This window comes from Oncorhynchus tshawytscha, linkage group LG15 (assembly GCF_018296145.1).
Source record: "Oncorhynchus tshawytscha isolate Ot180627B linkage group LG15, Otsh_v2.0, whole genome shotgun sequence".
Taxonomy (NCBI): domain Eukaryota; kingdom Metazoa; phylum Chordata; class Actinopteri; order Salmoniformes; family Salmonidae; genus Oncorhynchus; species Oncorhynchus tshawytscha.
This window is the reverse complement of record NC_056443.1, coordinates 5,591,412-5,613,934: the sequence shown is the minus strand read 5'-3', so window position 1 is coordinate 5,613,934 and position 22,523 is coordinate 5,591,412. Positions and strand designations below refer to the sequence as shown.

Below are 22,523 nucleotides of genomic sequence, written 5' to 3'. Positions count from 1 at the left end.
ATTTAGACAAGAGAGGACACTAGTTCCACCTATGAATGGGAAGAGCAGAATAGTTTAGGAAGAGAGGACACTAGTCCCACCTACAAAATGAAAGACAGCAATAGTTTAGGAACATGTCACTAGTTTTGCCTACAAATGTGAAGAGGGGAATAGTTTCAGGAGAAAGGCTGTTAGTTCCCCCTACAAAAGAAGAGAGAGGACAAAGTACCGGGATGTACAGAAGCGAGGACCAAACCAAAGACAGGGAAGAAAGATAACTAAATGATCCTTAAGGCCTTAATATGGCCAGACTATGAAAGTTTAGATGTGATTCAAAGTATTTTAGAGACAAAGCCTTCTACATCCAAAAAGGCACAATCACTGAATGCATGGTTTCAATGTTTTTACAATAAAACAGAACGACACCTACTCCCTGAATATTTTCTTTATTCTTCTAAGTCAAAGTCCAAGGCATCTGTCAGAACATAACCAGAGGTGACAAAACAATATACAGTACCTTCATCAAACTCCAACACATCTTTAGAAGCCAAACGACGTAGTTGTATTATCAGCAGAAAGACAAACCATCTGCAAAGAAAAGGTCTGTAATCCCCTTTAATTAAAAGTAGACTCAGCAAAGTTACGTTTCCACAAGCAGCGCCAGAGATACTGAGATGAGCGACAGTCACACACAGTATCTGTGCACGGGTTCGCGTCACCCTGTTCACAGCGTGGTAGCCAGGGCACCAAAATAGCTGAGAAGTCGAGCCTCACGCTCCTACGCTTCTTAGTTGTGGAAATTGACCCACTATGTTGTTTACTTTCTTGCATAATATCGCGGAGTCTACATTTAAACCAAAACTACATTCTCATTGTCTTTCATCAATGTGTCCTTAACGTACCCTAATGAAAGCCCTTTCCTGATCATTCAACAGTGAATTGGGAAAAGATACACAGTTTTGGTTGGTCACTTACAATTCAACTCTTCTTCATCTGTACAAAATCCCCCCAGGTGAGGGAGAAGGCACGTTCCTTATCCATTTCATTGAACTGTACTGCTGCTGAGTTTAGCATTTGTTTTCTAAACAATGTTCATAAGTTAAATCAAGTCAAGGAATTTCTCAATTTTGCCCGTTCATGATTCTACCATTATATCTTCTCACGCAAGAGTTAAAACATCTGTTTAGTTATTAATTGTGGTCCGGCATCAGCTTAGCATTTTATTTCAGTTCTTCAATTGCACATTGCAAAACAAGCAGTGTAAAACCAAAGCCACTTCTTGGCTACAAACTTTCTTCAATATCCAATATGACGTATTAATTATGTTACTTATTTGCATTAGCGTTTAAGGTTTGTAGTGAACACTAAAACGAAGATTTTTGCAAATCTTTAATTTTTAATTTGCAGTGTAAACAATGGGGAATGTTCTATATGATTCAAGTCTACTTCTAATCAAAGAATCCAAAAATGGATCTCGATAGTAGCCCAATGCTGCTATGTTAACTTAGACATTGACCCACAATGCATGACTGTTGCTTTGCTTGTGCTTGTAGCTACTTTAAGGTTTAAATAATGTAACAAGTCTGTGTCTTTCTAGATTTTGCCCCACCAACGGGGATTTGGCCATACTGTTTCATACTGCAGCCATCTACAGCTCTACCGTTACCACTTCTCTTCATGGGAGCTATGTAGCCGCAGCACGCACAAACAAGCCTCTTGTGGCATATGATGTAGTCTCTCTCATTCCATCCGCAACGCTCATAGAACGTTGGGCAGATAGAGGGAGCAGAGTAGCATATTCTGGCCCAGCGCGGGGAAGCGTCTGAAGGCCTCCCAGGCGTCTGAGAAGATGTTGTACTTGAGGAAGACGCGGTGCTCCAGGCTGGTGGGCAGGCTGACGTCGCGCGACATAATATAGACGCCGTCGTTGTGCAGCGTGCACGTGAGGTTCAGACCCGACTTGGAGGTGTTGTCCTTCAGGTGGAGCCACTCCCCCGTGATCACGTTGTAAGACTGCACTGTCAGCATGTCCTCCGTCTGGCTGGCCCGCCGCCCCGGACCCGGCTCCAGCTCGTGGGTGTACCCCCCCACCAAGTAGATGGTATCTTCCACCGAGAGCATCTGCTGCTTACGCACGTGGGCCGAGCAGGAGCGGAACACTGTCCAACTGTCAGAGGTGGGGCAGTAGCGGAGTACGCTGGTATTCCTGTCTAATGGATAGAGAGAGAGAAAACAGCATTTGTTCAAATAATTGAAAAAAACAGTTGATATTTTGTCAAATGGACAAGCACTATTTGTGTAGCCTACAGTTCTTTATGTCTGCTGTGTGTATACATTGGACATTTTAGAAAATGTTCTCACTTCTGCTGGGAATGATAATCCCCCCACTAACCTCTGGCAGTATATCCTCCCATGACGTAGATCATGCCCTGGCACTCGCAGGCAGAGAACTCTGCCAGGGGGTCGGGTAGTGACGACACACAGGTCCACCAGTCCTGCTCAGGGCTGTAGCACTCAACAGTGCCCTGACACTGGCCTCCCACTGCATACAGCTTCCCTCGTACCGCCAGCAGCTTGAAGTTGGACCTGACCGGAGGAGAGACGGATATGCAACAACATTACAGGACGGAGACATACTGTAGCCTATGTAGTTTGCTGGCTCAGCATCAAAACAGATTGAAGCTCAAGACATCGGAACAGACTGGATATTGGAACTCAAGACTGGGACAGACTGCATAGAGATCTATTCATATAGCTGACCTGTACTGACCTCTTCTGGTTCAGGGGGGCTACCTGGTTCCATTCATTTCTACAGGGGTTGTAGCAGTGTGCCGCTGAGATCTCCTGGCTGGTCATTCTGTACCCACCGACAATGAACAGGTAGTTGTCCAACACGGCCGAGCCGTAGCCTCTCACATTGACCATGTCAGAGGGCAGGTTGTTAGCGAGTGGCTTCCAACGCTGCTCTACTTCCCCATACCTCAGCATGGACCAGGGCTCGTCCTGGTCTGGTAGGTCCAGAGCCAGACAGGTGAAAAGTCCGATAGCCACCAGAGTGGCTGTGCCTTTCATACGCATCTCTCTAACCTGGTTGCGCAGGGCAGCAGGTAAGTCGCTGAACTCTGGTCTCCGCAGCATCGGGTGGTAGTGACAGCTCATATATCTGAGACAAGCGTTGCGTAGATCATGAGTTCCATATACCTCAGATAGGCTGTAGAGTTCCACACAATTCTCTTGTCGAATTTCAGACGAAAGGAGTTTTAGGATAGAGGTGACTTGCAAAAAAGATGCAGTCTCAATCAGGTCTTCCAGGGTCTCGTTGACTACTTTCACTTTGGAGGTGTTGATAAACTCCAGGACCAGCTCCAGCCCTGGCACACTCAGCCCCTGCAGTTGCACTGAATCCTCTCTGGACTCGCGCATCCCAGAGCTGTACAGTGCACGGAAGTAGTCGCTTTTTTCTATCAACTTGCCTTTGTTGACGTTGTACGTTTTGTCATCCATGACAATTACGATTATTTGTTCAGATGACATGTTTAGTGGTTGGGTTAGCTAGCTAATGTTGTCAAGTGATCTGTTTTGTTGACTGTCTTCTTCCGGCCTCGATCTGTTAATGACGGCCTGTCACAGTTTACATTTCTCAGGCGCAGGGGTGGTCTGCAACTCTAGTCGCACCGCAGTCACCAGCCCTATATATGGTAATGTTCAGCCCATACGTCTGGATGATGCCTGGTTAATTTCAACTCAGTTATGAGTGGGCTAGCTAGCTAGCTAGCTAGCAAGAGGCTAAGAGTGACTTGGAAATCTTGCTAGCCACTTTATCTTTCAAAAACACCAGGTATTATCTCGACGTACATCCAAAGAAGATGTTTTGCTGGACCATGTGGTCAATTTTAAGATGTTTATATTGGGTAACACACTTTCCTTGCATTGTCGAGATAATCTGCAGAAAGCTACAGTTGGTTTTTGAGGAGAAATTGGCAGCATATTTCCTGTTTTGATCCTGTGGGTTGCGTCACTTGCTTGCTCAACCGGAAACCACTGTTTTCTTCTTCGTGTTAAGACAATGCCATGCAGATTGGTACAAGATGTGTTGCTGCCACCAGCTGGCTTGGGGTATACTCCACCTGCTATCAACAGGTGCAAGCTACCCGTAATACATGTTCCTATACTTTGCTTCCCGAAATTTTCAGGGAACCAGGTACATTAAATCCCACAGTTTCCAACTATCAACAACATAAACTTGCAATGAAGTAAGATATCAGTGTATAGCCTCTCTGGCACCCAACACACAGCTCATCTAGCCTCCAATCTCAGGCTGAGCCTACCCAACAGGGACATGTTTATTGGTGGTTAATGTAGGATACAGTATTTTACTGTTAACTTAATGGCTATATGGACTGGAGGCAAGTATTACCCAGTGATGAAATATGTAACTGTTTTGCACTTCGCTGAGTAGGCCTTTTGGAGTACCAATGATATATATTTGAATCACAATTTAACAGTAGAGTAGTAGGAAGCTGAATCTGATACTTTTGTTTGGCATGACTATTTTGCCGCTCTACTTTTCTCTTTCTCAGGGGCATCTGTTAGTGGAACAGCGGGTTTTGGGGAGAGTTAAAACAGAGAGACTTTCTGCATTCTTCACCCTTCTGCTCTGTGGAAAAAACACTCATCGAGGGAGTACAAGTCTAGATAATGACTGATTGCACTCTTCAAGAATGCGGATGGCCATGTATAGGGTCAGGCAGCTTGTGTGTGTGTGTGTGTGTGTGTGTGTGTGTGTGTGTGTGTGTGTGTGTGTGTGTGTGTGTGTGTGTGTGTGTGTGTGTGTGTTGGTAGGAGGGGGGATGGGTGATGACACGCCACTATGGCAGACCCTACTACTTCAGGCTGGGACTTACAACAGATATTCACACCTGCAACGGGTCTACCCTATATGGGTCCTATGAGCTGGACTGTCAGGTGTCCATACGTTGTAAACACTGCCCCGGAACTGTGGCTTGCTGCATCTCTACAGACAATCATCTGCCACCTCCTTCCCATGCACCATACCATAGAAATTGTATTCCTATGGCATACATGTTTCCAGGGCAAAACTGCCTAAATGTGTCCCGGTTAAGGTTGCAAAGAGAGGTTATATTACTGGTAACTTTCAAAGTTTACCAGTAAACTACCAGAATTTGGGTAACTTTCAAGGATTTTTTTGTCATTTATCAAAGGACATCTAGTGGCCCTTTTGGGTACTTCAGATTATCACAGGCATCTGTAAATATATACCTCTGTGTGGCCTTATCACATGTAAAATATATAAAACAATAAAATAAGATAATTTTTTACCATAAACTCGGTCAATACCATTGGCCTTTATATAAGGGTTTCAGCACTAAATATCCTTAATATATTTTATTTACACACTTTCATTTATTTTACTATGTCAATATACAGTGCCTTGCGAAAGTATTCGGCCCCCTTGAACTTCGCAAACTTTTGCCACATTTCAGGCTTCAAACATAAAGATATAAAACTGTATTTTTTTGTGAAGAATCAACAACAAGTGGGACACAATCATGAAGTGGAATGACATTTATTGGATATTTCAAACTTTTTTAACAAATCAAAAACTGAAAAATTGGGCGTGCAAAATTATTCAGCCCCCTTAAGTTAATACTTTGTTGCGCCACCTTTTGCTGCGATTACAGCTGTAAGTCGCTTGGGGTATGTCTCTATCAGTTATGCACATCGAGAGACTGACATTTTTTCCCATTCCTCCTTGCAAAACAGCTCAAGCTCAGTGAGGTTGGATGGAGAGCATTTGTGAACAGCAGTTTTCAGTTCTTTCCACAGATTCTCGATTGGATTCAGGTCTGGACTTTGACTTGGCCATTCTAACACCTGGATATGTTTATTTTTGAACCATTCCATTGTAGATTTTGCTTTATGTTTTGGATCATTGTCTTGTTGGAAGACAAATCTCCGTCCCAGTCTCAGGTCTTTTGCAGACTCCATCAGGTTTTCTTCCAGAATGGTCCTGTATTTGGCTCCATCCATCTTCCCATCAATTTTAACCATCTTCCCTGTCCCTGCTGAAGAAAAGCAGGCCCAAACCATGATGCTGCCACCACCATGTTTGACAGTGGGGATGGTGTGTTCAGGGTGATGAGCTGTGTTGCTTTTACGCCAAACATAACGTTTTGCATTGTTGCCAAAAAGTTCAATTTTGGTTTCATCTGACCAGAGAACCTTCTTCCACATGTTTGGTGTCTCCCAGGTGGCTTGTGGCAAACTTTAAACAACACTTTTTATGGATATCTTTAAGAAATGGCTTTCTTCTTGCCACTCTTCCATAAAGGCCAGATTTGTGCAATATACGACTGATTGTTGTCCTATGGACAGAGTCTCCCACCTCAGCTGTAGATCTCTGCAGTTCATCCAGAGTGATCATGGGCCTCTTGGCTGCATCTCTGATCAGTCTTCTCCTTGTATGAGCTGAAAGTTTAGAGGGACTGCCAGGTCTTGGTAGATTTGCAGTGGTCTGATACTCCTTCCATTTCAATATTATCACTTGCACAGTGCTCCTTGGGATGTTTAAAGCTTGGGAAATCTTTTTGTATCCAAATCCGCCTTTAAACTTCTTCACAACAGTATCTCGGACCTGCCTGGTGTGTTCCTTGTTCTTCATGATGCTCTCTGCGCTTTTAACGGACCTCTGAGACTATCACAGTGCAGGTGCATTTATACGGAGACTTGATTACACACAGGTGGATTGTATTTATCATCATTAGTCATTTAGGTCAACATTGGATCATTCAGAGATCCTCACTGAACTTCTGGAGAGAGTTTGCTGCACTGAAAGTAAAGGGGCTGAATAATTTTGCACGCCCAATTTTTCAGTTTTTGATTTGTTAAAAAAAATTGAAATATCCAATAAATGTCGTTCCACTTCATGATTGTGTCCCACTTGTTGTTGATTCTTCACAAAAAAATACAGTTTTATATCTTTATGTTTGAAGCCTGAAATGTGGCAAAAGGTCGCAAAGTTCAAGGGGGCCGAATACTTTCGCAAGGCACTGTATCTGTGTTAATGTTTTGCCACCAAACTGGTGGCAGTTGTGAAAAAAGTCAATAGTTGAAAGAGTTGCAGAGTTTAAAGTAAAATATGCCTGGTATTTCCCCAGTCATCTTGTATTCTACTTCATTGATGTCAGATCTTGCATCTGGCACAACTCCTCTTGAGAATCAGGACAGGCCTACAACTGGTTTAGTGTGGTTGTTAGCTGACAAGTCAGCAGCTCAGTATCTTCCTGGTGGTTCATTTAAAGTGGTGTGTGGTGCCAGGGTCTGCTGCTTGACCCAATGCTTGACCCATCTGTCTGCCTATTCAGTCTCCCCATTTTGACCAACATTTACGCCATTCCATGTTACTGGGCTGCTGGAAGATTTTTTGGAATGTTCGCCTAATCATTTATGGAAATAAAAAGTAATATATTTTAACAGTGAACACTGTTGGTAATAGGTCTATACACAGATGGTGGACTTAATAACAAAATACATTGTTCTTGCTGTCAATTAGACCGAGGTAAAGTTGGTTTTGCCTCTATATTCACACATTCAGACATTCAACAGACATTCATCAGACATTCAACAGACATTCAACAGATATACACCAAAATCCATTTAAAGCTGTATAAATCAATAACTAATTCACCGTTTGTCACAGAAACATAAAAATAAATATGGTTTATTCTATAAATGTCTAGCATACTTTTACATCCTTTTGTTTTGAGTAAACAGTCCAGCTTTGACTTGATAGAAATATATAACATCTATGGACTTGGTGTATGTAGGACCAATTTATTTTTGTGAATACAGTGGCGAACCGAATAAAGTCAATCTGATCCCCCAAGGTCCTCATAGGTTCACTTGGATATATAGAGCTGCAGGTAAAGATAACAAATACTAGGACCTTAAAACACTGGCAGAATTCTTTCATCCACATCCATTCACATAAAGTCTGTCTTTTAAAGAACAAATACCCTTCTAAGACCACTGTCTTTATGGACGTTTTAAAAGGTTTGCAAATAGTTATTTCTGCAAGGAATGTGAATTGAAAGGGATATGGTAATACCTATGTAGGTGACATATTTCTCCACTGGTATAATGGGTATAATGTGTGGTAGTTGCTCACCTCCCTGCTGAATTATGAAGAGCTGATTTGGGCCAGTTGATTTTTTTTTCATGAACTTTTGTGAGAAAAAAAACACATTTGATGTAGGCTTTGTGCTAGCAGTTTAAGAGAGAAAGAGAGCAAATAGCAAAGGGACAGCCCGGTTGAAGTCCTCATTTTGAATGGTTAGTGCCAGTAGATTGCAGAGGGGTTCACATACAGTTCAGAGGCAAATCATAATGTAAACATTTAGCCCAATAACAAAACATGTACCGTCCACTTCTTATATTAGTGGGGTTTTTGTCATCCACCCTTTGTTATCTTTCACTACCCAATATATATATATATATACTCTATAAATGTACACTACCGTTCAAAAGTGTGTCATTGGGGTCACTTAGGAATGTTCTTGTTTTGAAAGAAAAGCAACAAAAAAAGTGCATTAAAATAACATCAAATTGATCAGAAATACAGTGTAGACATTGTTAATGTTGTAAATGACTATTGTAGCTGGAAACGACAGATTTTTTTTAATGGAATATCCACATAGGCGTACAGAGGCCCATTACCAGCAACCATCATTCCTGTGTTCCAATGGCACGTTGTGTTAGCTGGAATGTTTACTCAAAGCAAAGGTTGTACAATTATACTAGACATTTATAGAATAAATCATACCTAGTTTGAAGATTCTGTGACAAGGGTGAATTAGTTATTGATTTATACAGCTTTAAATGGCATTTTATAGATTTTATGTATTTCTATCAAATCTAAACTGGCATTTGTATTCAAAACAAAGGTTGTAAAAGCCTGCTAGACATTTATAGAATACATCATATCTAGTTTGATGATTCTGTGACAAACTGTGAATTAGTTATTGATTTTTACATTTGTGAATGGCTTTTTGGCGAATGTCTGATGAATGTCTGATGAATGTCTGTTGAATGTACGAATGTGTGAGTATAAAAGCAACTTTACCTCGGTGTCAATTAGCTTTCTTAAAATAACCCAAAGCCAGTACTTTAGCAGAGTGACGTCGCCGCGTGCCTCTGACAGGATGGCTCTTGAGCGCAGCGTAGCGGAGTGGGTGGAGAGAACCGCGCGCATTCATAACGAGTGGGCACCATAACCAAAATCACGCACTGTCATTCATGCGTTTGGTCTTTATCCGAAGCTTTTGACGGACTGTCTTAAAACAAAACGAGGATGAGGGAAGAGTCACGCGGGTTCTGTTTTCTTAAATGTTTTTTATTCATCATCAGCGCCCGGCAATGGGTGTCCGCGAGCAGGAACCTGCGCCCGTGCAATGAGGTAAGAGCGCGCAGCTCGACACGAACGGCATCGGCTGTCACTGTTATTTAGAACACTGTTATTAAACTACAATAAATAAGCAAGCCATGACATTGCCACCAAGTGCGCTGCACGCACAATGTGTAATCATCTTATTCTATGTCCCAACCATATTTATCATGTTTATGTGACGAACGTTATCATAAGGGTCAAGAATAAACATTAACCAGGGGATTATAGGCTACAACCTTCTGCCAATCGTTGTTATAAAATACCTATTGGCGTGGAATGGAGTTGAAATATACGATGTTATGGAGGCCTTCTTTGTTAATGGTGGGATTTAAAATGTGTTGGTCGCCTATTCTTCTTATCGGCTTAAATCCTAAGCATGTTGACAAAATATAAGGCTCCATAATATGATGACGCGGCGCACTGAGCCGATCACTTGGCATCCATCCTCGTCCGTGCTGCCTTCCGATGATGTGTCTAATATTACCGCTGAGTAAGGGGGAAGGACAGCTGAACAGCAAGGGCCCTGGCATTGCATTATCCGTTTAGATGTATATATTATGGCTATGATATCAGCTCTCTAAGGACAATAGCTGCCAGGAAGCCATCTCTGTCCCAGCCTTCTCCATATTATTTGAGCTGAAAATTATTGAGTGCTCTGTCAGATTTGTGTCCCAGAGTGTGTCCCATTACACTGCCAGATCTACACACACACACACATACACACACACACACACACACACACACAATGATGGATTCGTGGATGATGGATAGGTCACTCTGACACTAAATATCTTGTGGCACATGGTCTCCTCTGTATCCATGGTGACCATGATGAGTCACAAAGAGACAAGTTATGCACATTAATCTCAATCCCCTTTTATCTACCTCCAATTCCACTGCACAAGGCCCATATCCACCACAGTACCAACATTTACCTACCAGCAGGTGCACTCCACTTGAAAGGGGTTCTTGTCAGCTTAAATCCTAATATATGGTCTCACCTATTGAGAGTTTGTTATGCGTGTGTTTGCGTGTATGTGTGCCCATGTCCCCAATATTTGTGTGGAAATGGCAGGAATAATACTTGTTAGAACTAGAGAGAGATGATGATCTATACAAAAGAGCCCAGGCTTATCTATACTCCACACACAGCCTTAAACTGTCTCTCTCTCTCACTCTCTCTCTCCATCCTCAGATTCTCCACCCCTTTCTCTCTCCATCCTCAGATTCTCCACCCCTCTCTCTCTCCATCCTCAGATTCTTCACCCCTCTCTCTCTCCATCCTCAGATTCTCCACCCCTCTCTCTCTCCATCCTCAGATTCTCCACCCTCTCTCTCTCCATCCTCAGATTCTCCACCCTCTCTCTCTCCATCCTCAGATTCTCCACCCCTCTCTCTCTCCATCCTCAGATTCTCCACCCCTCTCTCTCTCCATCCTCAGATTCTCCACCCTCTTTCTCTCTCCATCCTCAGATTCTCCACCCCTCTCTCTCTCCATCCTCAGATTCTCCACCCCTCTCTCTCTCTCTCTCTCTCTCTCTCTCTCACACACACTCACTCTCTCACACACTCACTCACTCACTCACTCACTCACTCACTCACTCACTCACTCACTCACTCTCTCACTCTCGTTCTCTCGCTCTTTCACACACAAACACACACACATTTAACATTAACAGAACCACATACAGTCAGTATATACACACACTCACCCACTTTGAATGCAGTAATGATTTGGGTGGCAGTGAGCTGTTTGTCGGTGGTCCTGATTGATTGCCATGGCAATGCTGGGTGAACAGAAGGTTTGGGAGGATGGGGGAAGGGGACGGTGAGCAACATGATGGTGGAAGTGAAGTGTTGCATGACTGGCTGCAGATAGAGACAAACCACCATGGCCTCCAAAACAAGATGGCCATCCAGTCTCCTTATGCCTTTTCTCTGTGGGGATCCTCCCTCTCTCTCCCTTTCTCTGTAACATTCTCTCTCTCTCTCTCTCTAACTTTCTCTCTCTCTCTCTCTCTCTCTCTCTCTCTCTCTCTCTCTCTCTCTCTCTCTCTCTCTCTCTCTCTCTCACACTCACACTCACACTCACACTCACACTCACACTCACACTCACACTCACACACACACACATGCTTGGTTGTGTGGATTAACTGTTTTTTTCCCCAGTAGAGGTTATAATGTTATTTACCTGAAGTGACCTGTTCACACCTGGCTTACTACTTAGTAGTAAACAAACAGAAGAACAAATGCACATGGCTGAGACAAAGATGAGCGGTGATAACCCAGAGTATTGACTTCACATACAGCAGAGCCGACCCCAGTCTCTGACTCTGTCATCAGAGCTGCTCAGAGACCATGATGGCGACTCTCTGTCATCAGAGCTGCTCAGAGACCATGATGGCGACTCTCTGTTCATTTTGAATGGAGCTTTCTTTTCTTTCCGTCTGATTTTGTTTTCCTTATCTGCCCCGCCTCACTGATGACAACCTGCTCGACCACTGGCTGTCCGTCATACTTGATGTTGGCTGTTTAGTGCGCCTATGCAGCTTATTAGATTCATTTGGTGCATGCTGTCTTGAAAAACAACTGCATATGACGAGTGAATGGGTGTTCTGGCACATTGACAAAGTGACAAGGAGGTGTCACTAAAATGAAATCCTTGCAACCTGTTCTGTCACTGCAGATTTAAGTGCGTCTTAGATTGTTTTATCTACTGGGTCATGTGTGACTGATCGTGACTGTGTTTTAGGTGAGTGTGTGTATCATGCTCTAATATGACGACTGTGAGATTGTGTATCTTCCAGACAGACTACTACTATGAGTATACAGAGTGTGACAGTGCAGGGTCTCGATGGAGGGTGGCCATCCCCCACAATCTGGGCACCTGCTCAGCCCTGCCTACTCCCACCAGAGGAACAGACTGCTGTGAGTACTGTGCGCGCGCACGTGTGTGTGTGCGTGCGGGTGTGGGTGCGTGTGTTTGTTTGTTTGTTCATTCACATTTATTTCACCTTTATTTATTCAGGTTTTCCTCATTTAGATAAAACATCTATTTTTCCAGAGAGACCTATTCAATATAGCTGCGTACGTTCATGAGAGAGATACTGTCTAGGTGTGAATGTGTCTGTCACATTGTGTGTGTGTGACCCTCCTCTCTCTCTCTCTCTCTCTCTCTGTCTGTCTGTCTGTCTGTCTGTCTGTCTGTCTGTCTGTCTGTCTGTCTGTCTGTCTGTCTGTCTGTCTGTCTGTCTGTCTGTCTGTCTGTCTGTCTGTCTGTCTGTCTGTCTGTCTGTCTGTCTGTCTGTCTGTCTGTCTGTCTGTCTGTCTGTCTGTCTGTCTGTCTGTCTGTCTGTCTGTCTGTCTGTCTGTCTGTCTGTCTGTCTGTCTGTCTGTCTGTCTGTCTGTCTGTCTGTAAGCGTTCTCGTGTGCGGCGGGAGAGTTCCTAGAGATGTCCGCTCAGCAATGTACGACGTGTGCGGCCGGCTCCTATTCGCTGGGCAGTGGGGTGCGTTTCGACCAATGGGACACTATCCCTGCCGGCTTCACCAGCCTGGCCACCTACATGGACCCAGGACCCAGTGGAGAGGAGAGTCAGGCCTGTAATAGGTAACACACATGTCGGTTTTACTGTCCTTGTGGGGACCAAATAGTTGATTCACATTCAAAACCCTAACTCTTAACCCTCATTTTAACCCCTAAACCTAATTCTAACCCTAACCTTAACACCTAAATCCTAACCCTAACTTTAACGCCTAAACCTAATTCTAACCCTAACCCTTAACCCCTAACCCTAACCCTAATTGTAGCAATAAACATAAAGTAGCCTATTTCCCTGTGGTGAAAATCTTACATTTTTTCCTTGTTTTACTATCCTTGTGAGAACTTCTGGTCCCTACAAGGATAGTTAAACCCAAAACACACACACACACACACACACACACACACACACACACATACATACCATACACACACATATACTACACACACCTGTCCTACACATACAGCCACACACACAAACTCACAGTCGTCCTGTATTCTCTTTCCCTCTGTGTACTGTAGCTCGTCGTGGACGCCGCAGGGCGTGTATCTGGAGTCTAGTCGTGATGAGTGCACCGTGTCTCTGGTCTACGCTGTGCATCTGGAGCAGCAGGGCTCTGTCTCCTTCAGCTACCAGTACCCTGACAACAACATCTTTTTTGAGTTCTATGTGAGTCTGACTCTCTCCTCCCTGATAAAGTTTATATCAGTTCATTTATTACCCTTTTATTTAGCTGGTTGACGTACGCAGAGATGAAAAGTGGGTCTGTTTTGCAGCAGCAGGGAAGACTTTAATTGTACATTTATAGATTTTTGTACATAAATGGCTTTACATTAATGGGTTTTACATCGATGGCTTTACATCAGTAAATGTAAAGCGAGAGAATCAGTAAAGCGAAGGAGAATCATGTGATGCAATGTTCTGAGTGGTTACCGTGGTGATGTGTGTTCAGGTCCAGAACGAGCAGTGTCAAGAGATGGCCCAGACAGACGATCAGAAGTGGATCAAACTCACCACCAACGGAGAGTGGGACACACACACGGTGAGGAGGAAGGCAGTGTGTGTGATACGTGTGTGTTATATGATTGGTGTGTGTGATGTGTGTAACATAATCTGTGTGCAACATATTGTGTGACATGTGACTCAGGTGAATCTGAAGTCTGGCACTAACATACTGTACTGGAGGACGACAGGGATCCTGGTCGGAGGGAAGATGGTTAAACCAGTGTTGCTCAGGAACATCCAGATTGAGGGTAAAGACCACTCGTACCCGTAGATCCCTATCTTCACACTCACCTCTATTCTCTCTCTCATTCTGCATGCCTCTGTAATGTGTTTGGTCAAGGCAGTGTAGTATCACATGTTCTTACCCACTCCAGAACTCGCCCTTCTTAGATCTAGGAAATGAGACCACAGTGTGAGACGACAGCAGAATCTACATCCTAATGAATTAATGTGTCTCTGTCTAGGTGTTGCCTACACCTCAGAGTGTTTCCTGTGCCGACCAGGCTGGTTTAGCTCCGCCCCTGGCTCCTCCTCTTGCCAGCCCTGCCCCAGGAACACATCGTCTCACAAGGGAGCCGCCTCCTGTACTCCCTGCCCCGACACACAGTACTCACGTATGTACTAGACACACACACATACACACACACACACACACACACACACACACACACACACACACACACACACACACACACACACACACACACACACACACACACACACACATTCAAATGTATCAGTAAAGACCAGTTAAAATATCCACGGTCTCTCTCTCTTTCACTCTTTCCCTCAGATGAAGGATGGTCACAGTGTAAGGAGAGGCCTCCGTGTTCAGAGAAGGATTACTTTCAGATCCACACAGCCTGCGACAGCGAGGGAAAGGTAAGTCACACACACATAGTGTGCATATATAGAGAGAAGGCTGTGGCCATATACATTAGATTACAATACATAGGACATTCTATGTATAGTATCTCTATGGTTGTGATGTAACTGCTGTGGTTGCCGTGGTGACAGACGCAGGTGATGTACCGGTGGGTGGAGCCGAGGATCTGTGAGGAGAATGTGACGGGCGCTGTGGCACTGCCCCCTACAGGGGAGAGAGAGGCCTGCCCACCCTGTAACCCTGGTTACTACAACACCGACGACTCCACCTGCTTCCCCTGTCCTCCTGGAACACACTCTGACGGCACCTCAGGTACACACACACACGCACACACGCACGCACGCACACACACACACACACACACACACACATACACATACTATATATGTATATTCACATGTGTATATACATTAACAGTGTACATCCACACACTTACAGTACACACACGCACGCCACTCACGTCTGTATTGCTGTATAATGAAATGTGTTGTTGACGGTTGTGTGTGTCTGTCCCAGTGTGTGAGGAGTGTCCTGCGGGGACAGAGCCAGTACTGGGGTATGAGTATAAATGGTGGAACGTCCTCCCTTCCAACATGAAGACTTCCTGCTTCAACGTGGGCAACTCCAAGTGTGACGACATGAACGGTGAGACAGAGACGTGTCTCGGGTGATTAGGGTCAAGAGATATGTGATATGTATGTAGTAGTACACATAGGTGAATAGTTAACATGTCTAATATAGACATCCTCCTGGGTATGTAATAACTCTGTCTCTCTCTGACTGATGGGAGCATAGATGTCTTTTTAATAGATATGTGGTGTCCCTCAGATTGTAAGGAATATAGATGTGTGTTTAATAGAATGTGTAATCACAGTAATATGTTGTTGTTCAGGCTGGGAGGTGGCAGGGGATCACATCCGCAGCGGTGCTGGAGGCTCGGATAATGATTACCTCATCCTGAACCTGCATGTTCCTGGCTTCAAGTTAGTCTTGGCTTGATTGCGTATTATTGTTAGAGCACTCAGGTTTTTCATGGTTAGGTCATGTGGTCAGAATGAACACATGGCTATGATTATTGTGAAACAATATTTTTTTATTGGCCCTGTGTGTGTGTGTGTGTGTTCACTGTGTGTGTGTGTGTGTGTGTGTGTGTTAACTGTGTGTATGTGTGTGTTCTGTCAGGTTACCCACATCACTTGCTGGGATGACCGGGACTGAGTTTGGCCGGATCACCTTCGTCTTCGAGACAATCTGCTCTGCTGACTGTGAGCTCTACTTCATGATGGTGTGTGTCGGATCATTCGCATCTGCACGAGTGTGTGTCTAGGTTCTCAGGGAAATGTTACTGGCAATATCAACAGTGTTTTAGCCAGTAAATCAATATTACCCAACCCAACATAGCCAGTATGACATAGCCAATACATGAGTGACCTTCTTTCATCCCGCTTTTGGATAAATACATATCAATATCTATGTTTGTTAGTAAAGCCATATAAAGCAGAACAGCGTTCCCCAACTAGCAGCCCGCAGCCCCCCACATTTTCTGACCCAAAGAAATAATACAACATGTAATTGTTGGACATTAAACACTGTTAAAACACCTGAAAATCAGCTACAAGTGATTTTAATTTAGGAAATCTGTTCCCGCGTATAATAGAGAGTTATAATGTTTTAGTCAAATATTATGTTTGTGCTTCTTGCGGTCAATCCGCTCAGGATAACATCGGCCCGCGGCTGAATCTAGTTGATAATCCCTGCAGTAGACTCAGTTAAAACAATCCATGTATCCAAATGAAACCAAAGTATATTTGAACAAACACAGCCAATCACAGTACACAATATACACAACCAATCACAGTACACAATCTACACAACCAATCACAGTACACAATCTACACAACCAATCACAGTACACAATATACACAGCCAATCACAGTACACAATATACACAACCAATCACAGTACACAATATACACAACCAATCACAGTACACAATATACACAACTAAATCACAGTACACAATATACACAACTAGATCACAGTACACAATATACACAACCAATCACAGTACACAATATACACAACCAATCACAGTACACAATATACACAACCAATCACAGTACACAATATACACAACCAATCACAGTACACAATATACACAACCAATCACAGTACACAATATACACAACCAATCACAGTACACAATATACACAACTAAATCACAGTACACAATCTACACAACTAAATCACAGTAAAGCAGTGAGATTTCAGATAAACCCGTCACTGTGTCAATTGTAAACTAGAGTGATCCGCTCCCATATAAACCCTGTGTGTGTGTCGCCCCCTGCAGGATGTGAACAGGAAGAGCACCACGGTGGTGGAGTCATGGGAGGGCAGTAAGGAGAGACAGAGTTACACACACATCATGACCAGGAACGCATCCGTATCATACACTTGGGCCTTCCAGAGGACCAACCAGGCTCAGGACGTGAGTACACACACACATACACTCTCTCACACACACACACACACACAGTGACACTGCACACACACATACTTCACAGACACACTCACATACTGCACTATAATATATTGACGTGGGTGTATCTAGGTGCGGCGGTACATCAGTGACGTGGTGATACTCTACTCGGTGAGCGTGACAAATGTCCAGGATGGCGTGGCATCTGCGTGCCGGGCCTGCGCCCTCTTATCCCAGAGTTCTCAGCGGCCTGGGTCGTGTATTCCATGCCCAGCTGGGTTCTACATTGACAGAGACACCAACCGGTGCCAGGAGTGCCCCTCCAACACATGCCTGTCTGGTCACCACACATATGGAGAAGACGCGTGTCTGCCCTGTGGCCCCGGGAGTAAGAGCAACAAGGTATTATATTACACACAAACACAAACACACAACTCATATCATCACACAACCATAAGTTACAACCTTACAAACTAACCTTGCGTAACCATTATAATCATTAGAACCACGTTATAACATTAAATCCTTCTAATCTAAAATCTCAGGGCCATAGTTCTATGTGTTTTACTCTCATCCAGATCAACAGTTAACCGTCTCTGCTCTGGATAAGAATGTTTTTAGCATTGGTACTATCATGTGTGTATCATGTGAGCCGCTATTTGTGCGATGTGTGTTGACTTGATGCTATTGTGCCCCCTCCTAGGAGCACTCTCGTTGCTATAGCGACTGCTCCTTCAGTCACACGGAGCACAACCGCACCCTGACCTTTGACCTGAGCTCTCTGAGCCCCGTGGCCTCGCTCACCATCGGCCCCAGCTTCACCTCTAAAGGCACAAAGTATCTCCACGTCTTCAACGTCAGCCTGTGTGGACACCAGGTAACACACGCACACACACATTCGCACACACACACACACATTCATGCAGGCACACATCAGTTGTGTGGACACGAGATAACACACATACCTCAGGGTCGTCGTTGTGTGTTCTGTTTCAGGGGACGATGGCAGCTGTCTGCACAGATAATGTCACCGATATCGCCAACAAGGACATGGGGAGTGATTCCACCCAGTTCGTCAACTCAGTGGACAGCTTCATCTGTCAATCAACCATCATTCCTGCGGATGGGCGGGGCTTCAGGATGGCTCTGGCATCCCAGTCTATCAGTCTGGCTGATACCTTCCTCGGTGAGATGGCAATCGAATAGTGCATTCATAATGATTATAGGACAGTGCCACAACCACAAGTAATCATATAGCCAGAGTACAAAGTATACGCTTCATCTAAAAACACATTTATTTTCAACAATTTCATTTGAAACTTGTTTTCTCCATCTCTTCCCGTCTCTCTCTCAGGAGCGACAGTGGACAGTGATTTAGACGGAATAAACGCTAGACCAGAACTCTTCTCTGACAACTCAAAAACCATACCAGACATCAACTTCTTCTACAGGTAGGCCAGCGTAGAGCTAGATGCCATAGAACAGCATTCATAGTTTAATGGTTCCAGAGAAGATCAGTCATTGTGGTTGAAAGTGGGTGGAAAAAACATTTTTTGTACAATGCTGCTACGCGCTGTCTATTATCTATGCATAGTCACTTTACCCCTACCTACACGTACAAATGACCTCGGCTAACCTGCACATTGACCCTGTATATAGCCTCATTATTTTATTGTGTTACTTTGTTTTGTTTTTTACTTAAGTTTATTCCATAAATATTTTCTTCACTCTTTCTTGAACTGCATTGTTGGTTAAGGGCTTGTAAGTAAGCATTTCATGGTAAGGTCTACACATGTTGTATTCAGCGCATGTGACAAATAACATTTGATTTGTGTGTGTGTGTTTGACTGTCTCAGGTCTACTCAGGCGACTGGATCCTGCCAGCGTGGTCGGAGTGCGGTCATGACCATACGCTGCAACCCAGAGAAGACGGACCGTGGGAAACTCACAGTGCCCAGGTACACACACCTGTCTGACTGTCTGCTCAACATCACCTGTCTGACTGTCTGCTCAACATCACCTGTCTGACTGTCTGCTCAGCATCACCTGTCTGACTGTCTGCTCAATGTCACCTGTCTGACTGTCTGCTCAATGTCAACTGTCTGCTCAACATCACCTGTCTGACTGCCTGCTCAACATCACCTGTCTGACTATCTGCTCAATGTCACCTGTCTGACTGTCTGCTCAACGTCACCTGTCTGACTGTCTGCTCAACGTCACCTATCTGACTGTCTGCTCAACGTCACCTGTCTGACTGTCTGCTGTCACCTGTCTGACTGTCTGCTCAACGTCACCTGTCTGACTGTCTGCTCAGCGTCACCTGTCTGACTGTCTGCTCAACGTCACCTGTCTGACTGTCTGCTCAACGTCACCTGTCTGACTGTCTGCTCAACGTCACCTGTCTGACTGTCTGCTCAACGTCACCTGTCTGACTGTCTGCTCAACGTCACCTGTCTGACTGTCTGCTCAACGTCACCTGTCTGACTGTCTGCTCAACGTCACCTGTCTGACTGTCTGCTCAACGTCACCTGTCTGACTGTCTGCTCAATGTCACCTGTCTGACTGTCTGCTCAATGTCATCTTTCTGACTGTCTGCTCAACAACTCAGCTGAAAACGTTTGTGTATTTTCATCTGAGCTCATCTTTCTACATTTATCCTCAGCTGAAAATGTTTGTGTATTTTCATTAGTGTGTGTGTGTGTGTGTGTGTGTGCGCGCAGTGCGTGCCCTGCAGGTACGTGTGACGGCTGTACGTTTCACTTCCTGTGGGAGAGTGGGAGCGCCTGTCCCCGCTGCACCCAGGATGACTATCACCAGATAGAGGGAGCCTGTAAGGGAGGGGCCCAGGTAACCTGTTCCCTCTCTCTTCATCTCCTTTAACACACTCATGCTACTCTTACTTTCACCTCTTGGTATTTTAATTGAACCTAGTTTCTCGCCTTCTCTACTCTCTCTCCCTCCTTCCCCCTTGCCTTCTCTCTCTCTCTCTCTGTAGGAGACTCTGTCTGTGTGGAATGAGCCAAAACTATGCATCAAAGGCATTTCCCTGCCAGCTAAGAGCTCCGCCCCCTGCGAGGCCATTGCCCTATGGCTAAAGGTGGGGGTAGGGGGCGGGGCCTTCTTAGCTGTGCTGCTCATCTCTCTCACCTGCTATTTCTGGAAAAAGAACAAGAGGTGATTGACTGACACCTGTTAATCAAATAACCATCCTAGCCATAGGCTGTAGTACAACGTTCCTGACTCCTGCATCTCTGTGTCCTGTGTGTTTCTGTGTCACTGTGGCACCCACTGTCAGGCTGGAGTATAAGTATTCTCGGCTGGTGATGTCAGCCAATAAGGAGTGTGAGCTGCCGGTGGCTGATAGCTGTGCCCTCGCCGAGGGGGAGGAGCCTGAGGATGACGTGGTCTACTCCCACAAACCCTCACTGCTCGGCAAGCTCAGGGCCATCGCCAACAAGGTGTGTGTGTGTGTGTGGTGTGTGGTGTGTGTGTGTGTGTTAACCCTGTGTCTATCTCTATCCTTCAGCAGAGGGAGGGAGACAGCAGTGAGTCGGTACAGCTGAAGTCATCCCAGTCTGAGAGATGGGTCTGGGGGTAACAACGAGGGAAGGAAGGAAGGAAGGAAGGAAGGAAGGAGAGAGAAAGGGAAATAGAGAAAGAAGAAGCAAGAGTTGGTAGGGTTGGCACTGAGTTCCACTCCTCTTCATGTCTCCTGGACTCTGCTTATTCCTGAGGACTCCATCATGGCTCCAGCTGCTCCAGTTTCCTTTGCAAAGGTACCTGTTCCCATGATTCTGACTGAAACTGGAAAGTGGTTTGGCTCCCCACCCTAGACCCTACCACACATGGGAACACAACCATGCGTATTGCCATGGATATTGAAGGGCTGCAAATGAAAGAAACTGTCACTGTTTTTGTATATTTTGTATTGTCATTTGGAGTTTATCTGTACAGTCATGTCCAAAGTATTTATAATTATTAGTGGTGTTATGATTTATCTTTATTAAATTCTCACTTGCCTTTGGGGCCATGTTTGTATTTGTGTGCAGTTCTGTTAGGCTACACATTATTACTATTATTATTAATAATAATGGCTTCTGGATCATGCAAATGCTCTCTAGCAAACTTCAGACGGGCCTGGACATGTACTGGCTTAAGCAGGGGGACACGTCTGGCACTGCAGGATTTGAGTCCCTGTCGGCGTAGTGTGTTACTGATGGTAGGCTTTGTTACTTTGGTCCCAGCTCTCTGCAGGTCATTCACTAGGTCCCCCCTTGTGGTTCTGGGATTTTTGCTCACCGTTCTTGTGATCATTTTGACCCCACGGGGTGAGATCTTGCGTGGAGCCCCAGATCGAGGGAGATTATCAGTGGTCTTGTATGTCTTCCATTTCCTAATAATTGCTCCCACAGTTGATTTCTTCAAACCAATAATAATAATAATAATAATAGTAATACAACAATAGTTAATGGGGCCTGGAATACTCCTGAGAATACCATGTCTTGTAGAATTAGACCAGTTTGTTGGATATTTGACGGCTATTTGCGCTTTCAAACCTCAATAGCTTTCAAACCAATTGAGCACAACATTGCACAGGTCTTATTTTCACAATTTGGGCATTCATTTTCTCTCCAAACCTAATAAACATGTGGAAATGTGGGCAGCATTTTATATTCCTAATTGAATTAGTTAGGGAGCGTAAACAAAGTACAAACATTTTTTACATTCAAATTTCAATAGCTCCTTGGTCATGTGACCTACTAGACTCAAACAAATGTCATAATGTCCACGAACTAGCCTTATATATTGCACACTCTTGTTTGTGTACTGTAAAATCACACAATGTAACATACATTTTTCAAAGTTTTACATTTCAATAGCTCCTTGGTCATGTCAATTACACACCTAAGAAGTGTGCAGTGGATAAACACCCATATTGCATAAACTCTAATGATGTATCTTCTGTTTTGTTGTACATGAATATTAGTTTGACAATTAGGGGGTTCAGTCCAGTGATGTGTTTACCCTTTTCTTTAATATTTATATATAATAATTGGTAGTTCTAAGTACTTATTTTCTCTGTGTTTTATTTTGCCACAGTATTTAACAGCGGTACACAATAGGAGAGAGACAGATAATATCTCCTTTCATCGTTAATATTAACCAT

General features: G+C 44.3%; 2 protein-coding genes across 7 annotated transcripts in view; one reads left to right on the top strand and one right to left on the bottom strand.

Annotated features, from left to right (window-relative positions):
• LOC112215009 (endosome/lysosome-associated apoptosis and autophagy regulator family member 2) overlaps positions 1–21,386 on the top strand; it is a 75,411-nt gene extending 54,025 nt beyond the window's left edge. Inside the window, exons 1-22 of one of the 6 annotated variants that reach the window (XM_042297998.1) lie at positions 9,068–9,454; positions 12,253–12,373; positions 12,865–13,054; positions 13,508–13,655; positions 13,939–14,028; positions 14,134–14,239; positions 14,456–14,605; positions 14,785–14,873; positions 15,009–15,189; positions 15,394–15,522; positions 15,770–15,860; positions 16,060–16,162; positions 17,228–17,365; positions 17,489–17,758; positions 18,060–18,233; positions 18,353–18,542; positions 18,711–18,807; positions 19,213–19,314; positions 20,077–20,203; positions 20,352–20,530; positions 20,652–20,814; positions 20,883–21,386. In XM_042297998.1, coding sequence (XP_042153932.1) covers positions 9,350–9,454; positions 12,253–12,373; positions 12,865–13,054; positions 13,508–13,655; positions 13,939–14,028; positions 14,134–14,239; positions 14,456–14,605; positions 14,785–14,873; positions 15,009–15,189; positions 15,394–15,522; positions 15,770–15,860; positions 16,060–16,162; positions 17,228–17,365; positions 17,489–17,758; positions 18,060–18,233; positions 18,353–18,542; positions 18,711–18,807; positions 19,213–19,314; positions 20,077–20,203; positions 20,352–20,530; positions 20,652–20,814; positions 20,883–20,954 — 3,015 coding nt within the window. In that variant the 5' untranslated portion in view covers positions 9,068–9,349 and the 3' untranslated portion in view covers positions 20,955–21,386. Of the gene's footprint in view, positions 1–9,065; positions 9,455–12,252; positions 12,374–12,864; positions 13,055–13,507; positions 13,656–13,938; positions 14,029–14,133; positions 14,240–14,455; positions 14,606–14,784; positions 14,874–15,008; positions 15,190–15,393; positions 15,523–15,769; positions 15,861–16,059; positions 16,163–17,227; positions 17,366–17,488; positions 17,759–18,059; positions 18,234–18,352; positions 18,543–18,710; positions 18,808–19,212; positions 19,315–20,076; positions 20,204–20,351; positions 20,531–20,651 lie in introns of those variants that run through there. The other 5 variants (XM_042297995.1, XM_042297994.1, XM_042297996.1 and 2 more) reach the window with 5 other exon arrangements.
• LOC112214196 (kelch-like protein 42) lies at positions 410–4,012 on the bottom strand. Its single transcript, XM_024372778.2, has 3 exons — positions 2,750–4,012; positions 2,372–2,565; positions 410–2,189 (listed from the first exon to the last, which is right to left on the bottom strand). The coding sequence occupies exons 1-3, from the start codon at positions 3,511–3,513 to the stop codon at positions 1,738–1,740; spliced, it is 1,410 nt and encodes a 469-aa protein (XP_024228546.1). The 5' UTR covers positions 3,514–4,012; the 3' UTR covers positions 410–1,737.
• Positions 21,387–22,523: the final 1,137 nt, after the last annotated feature.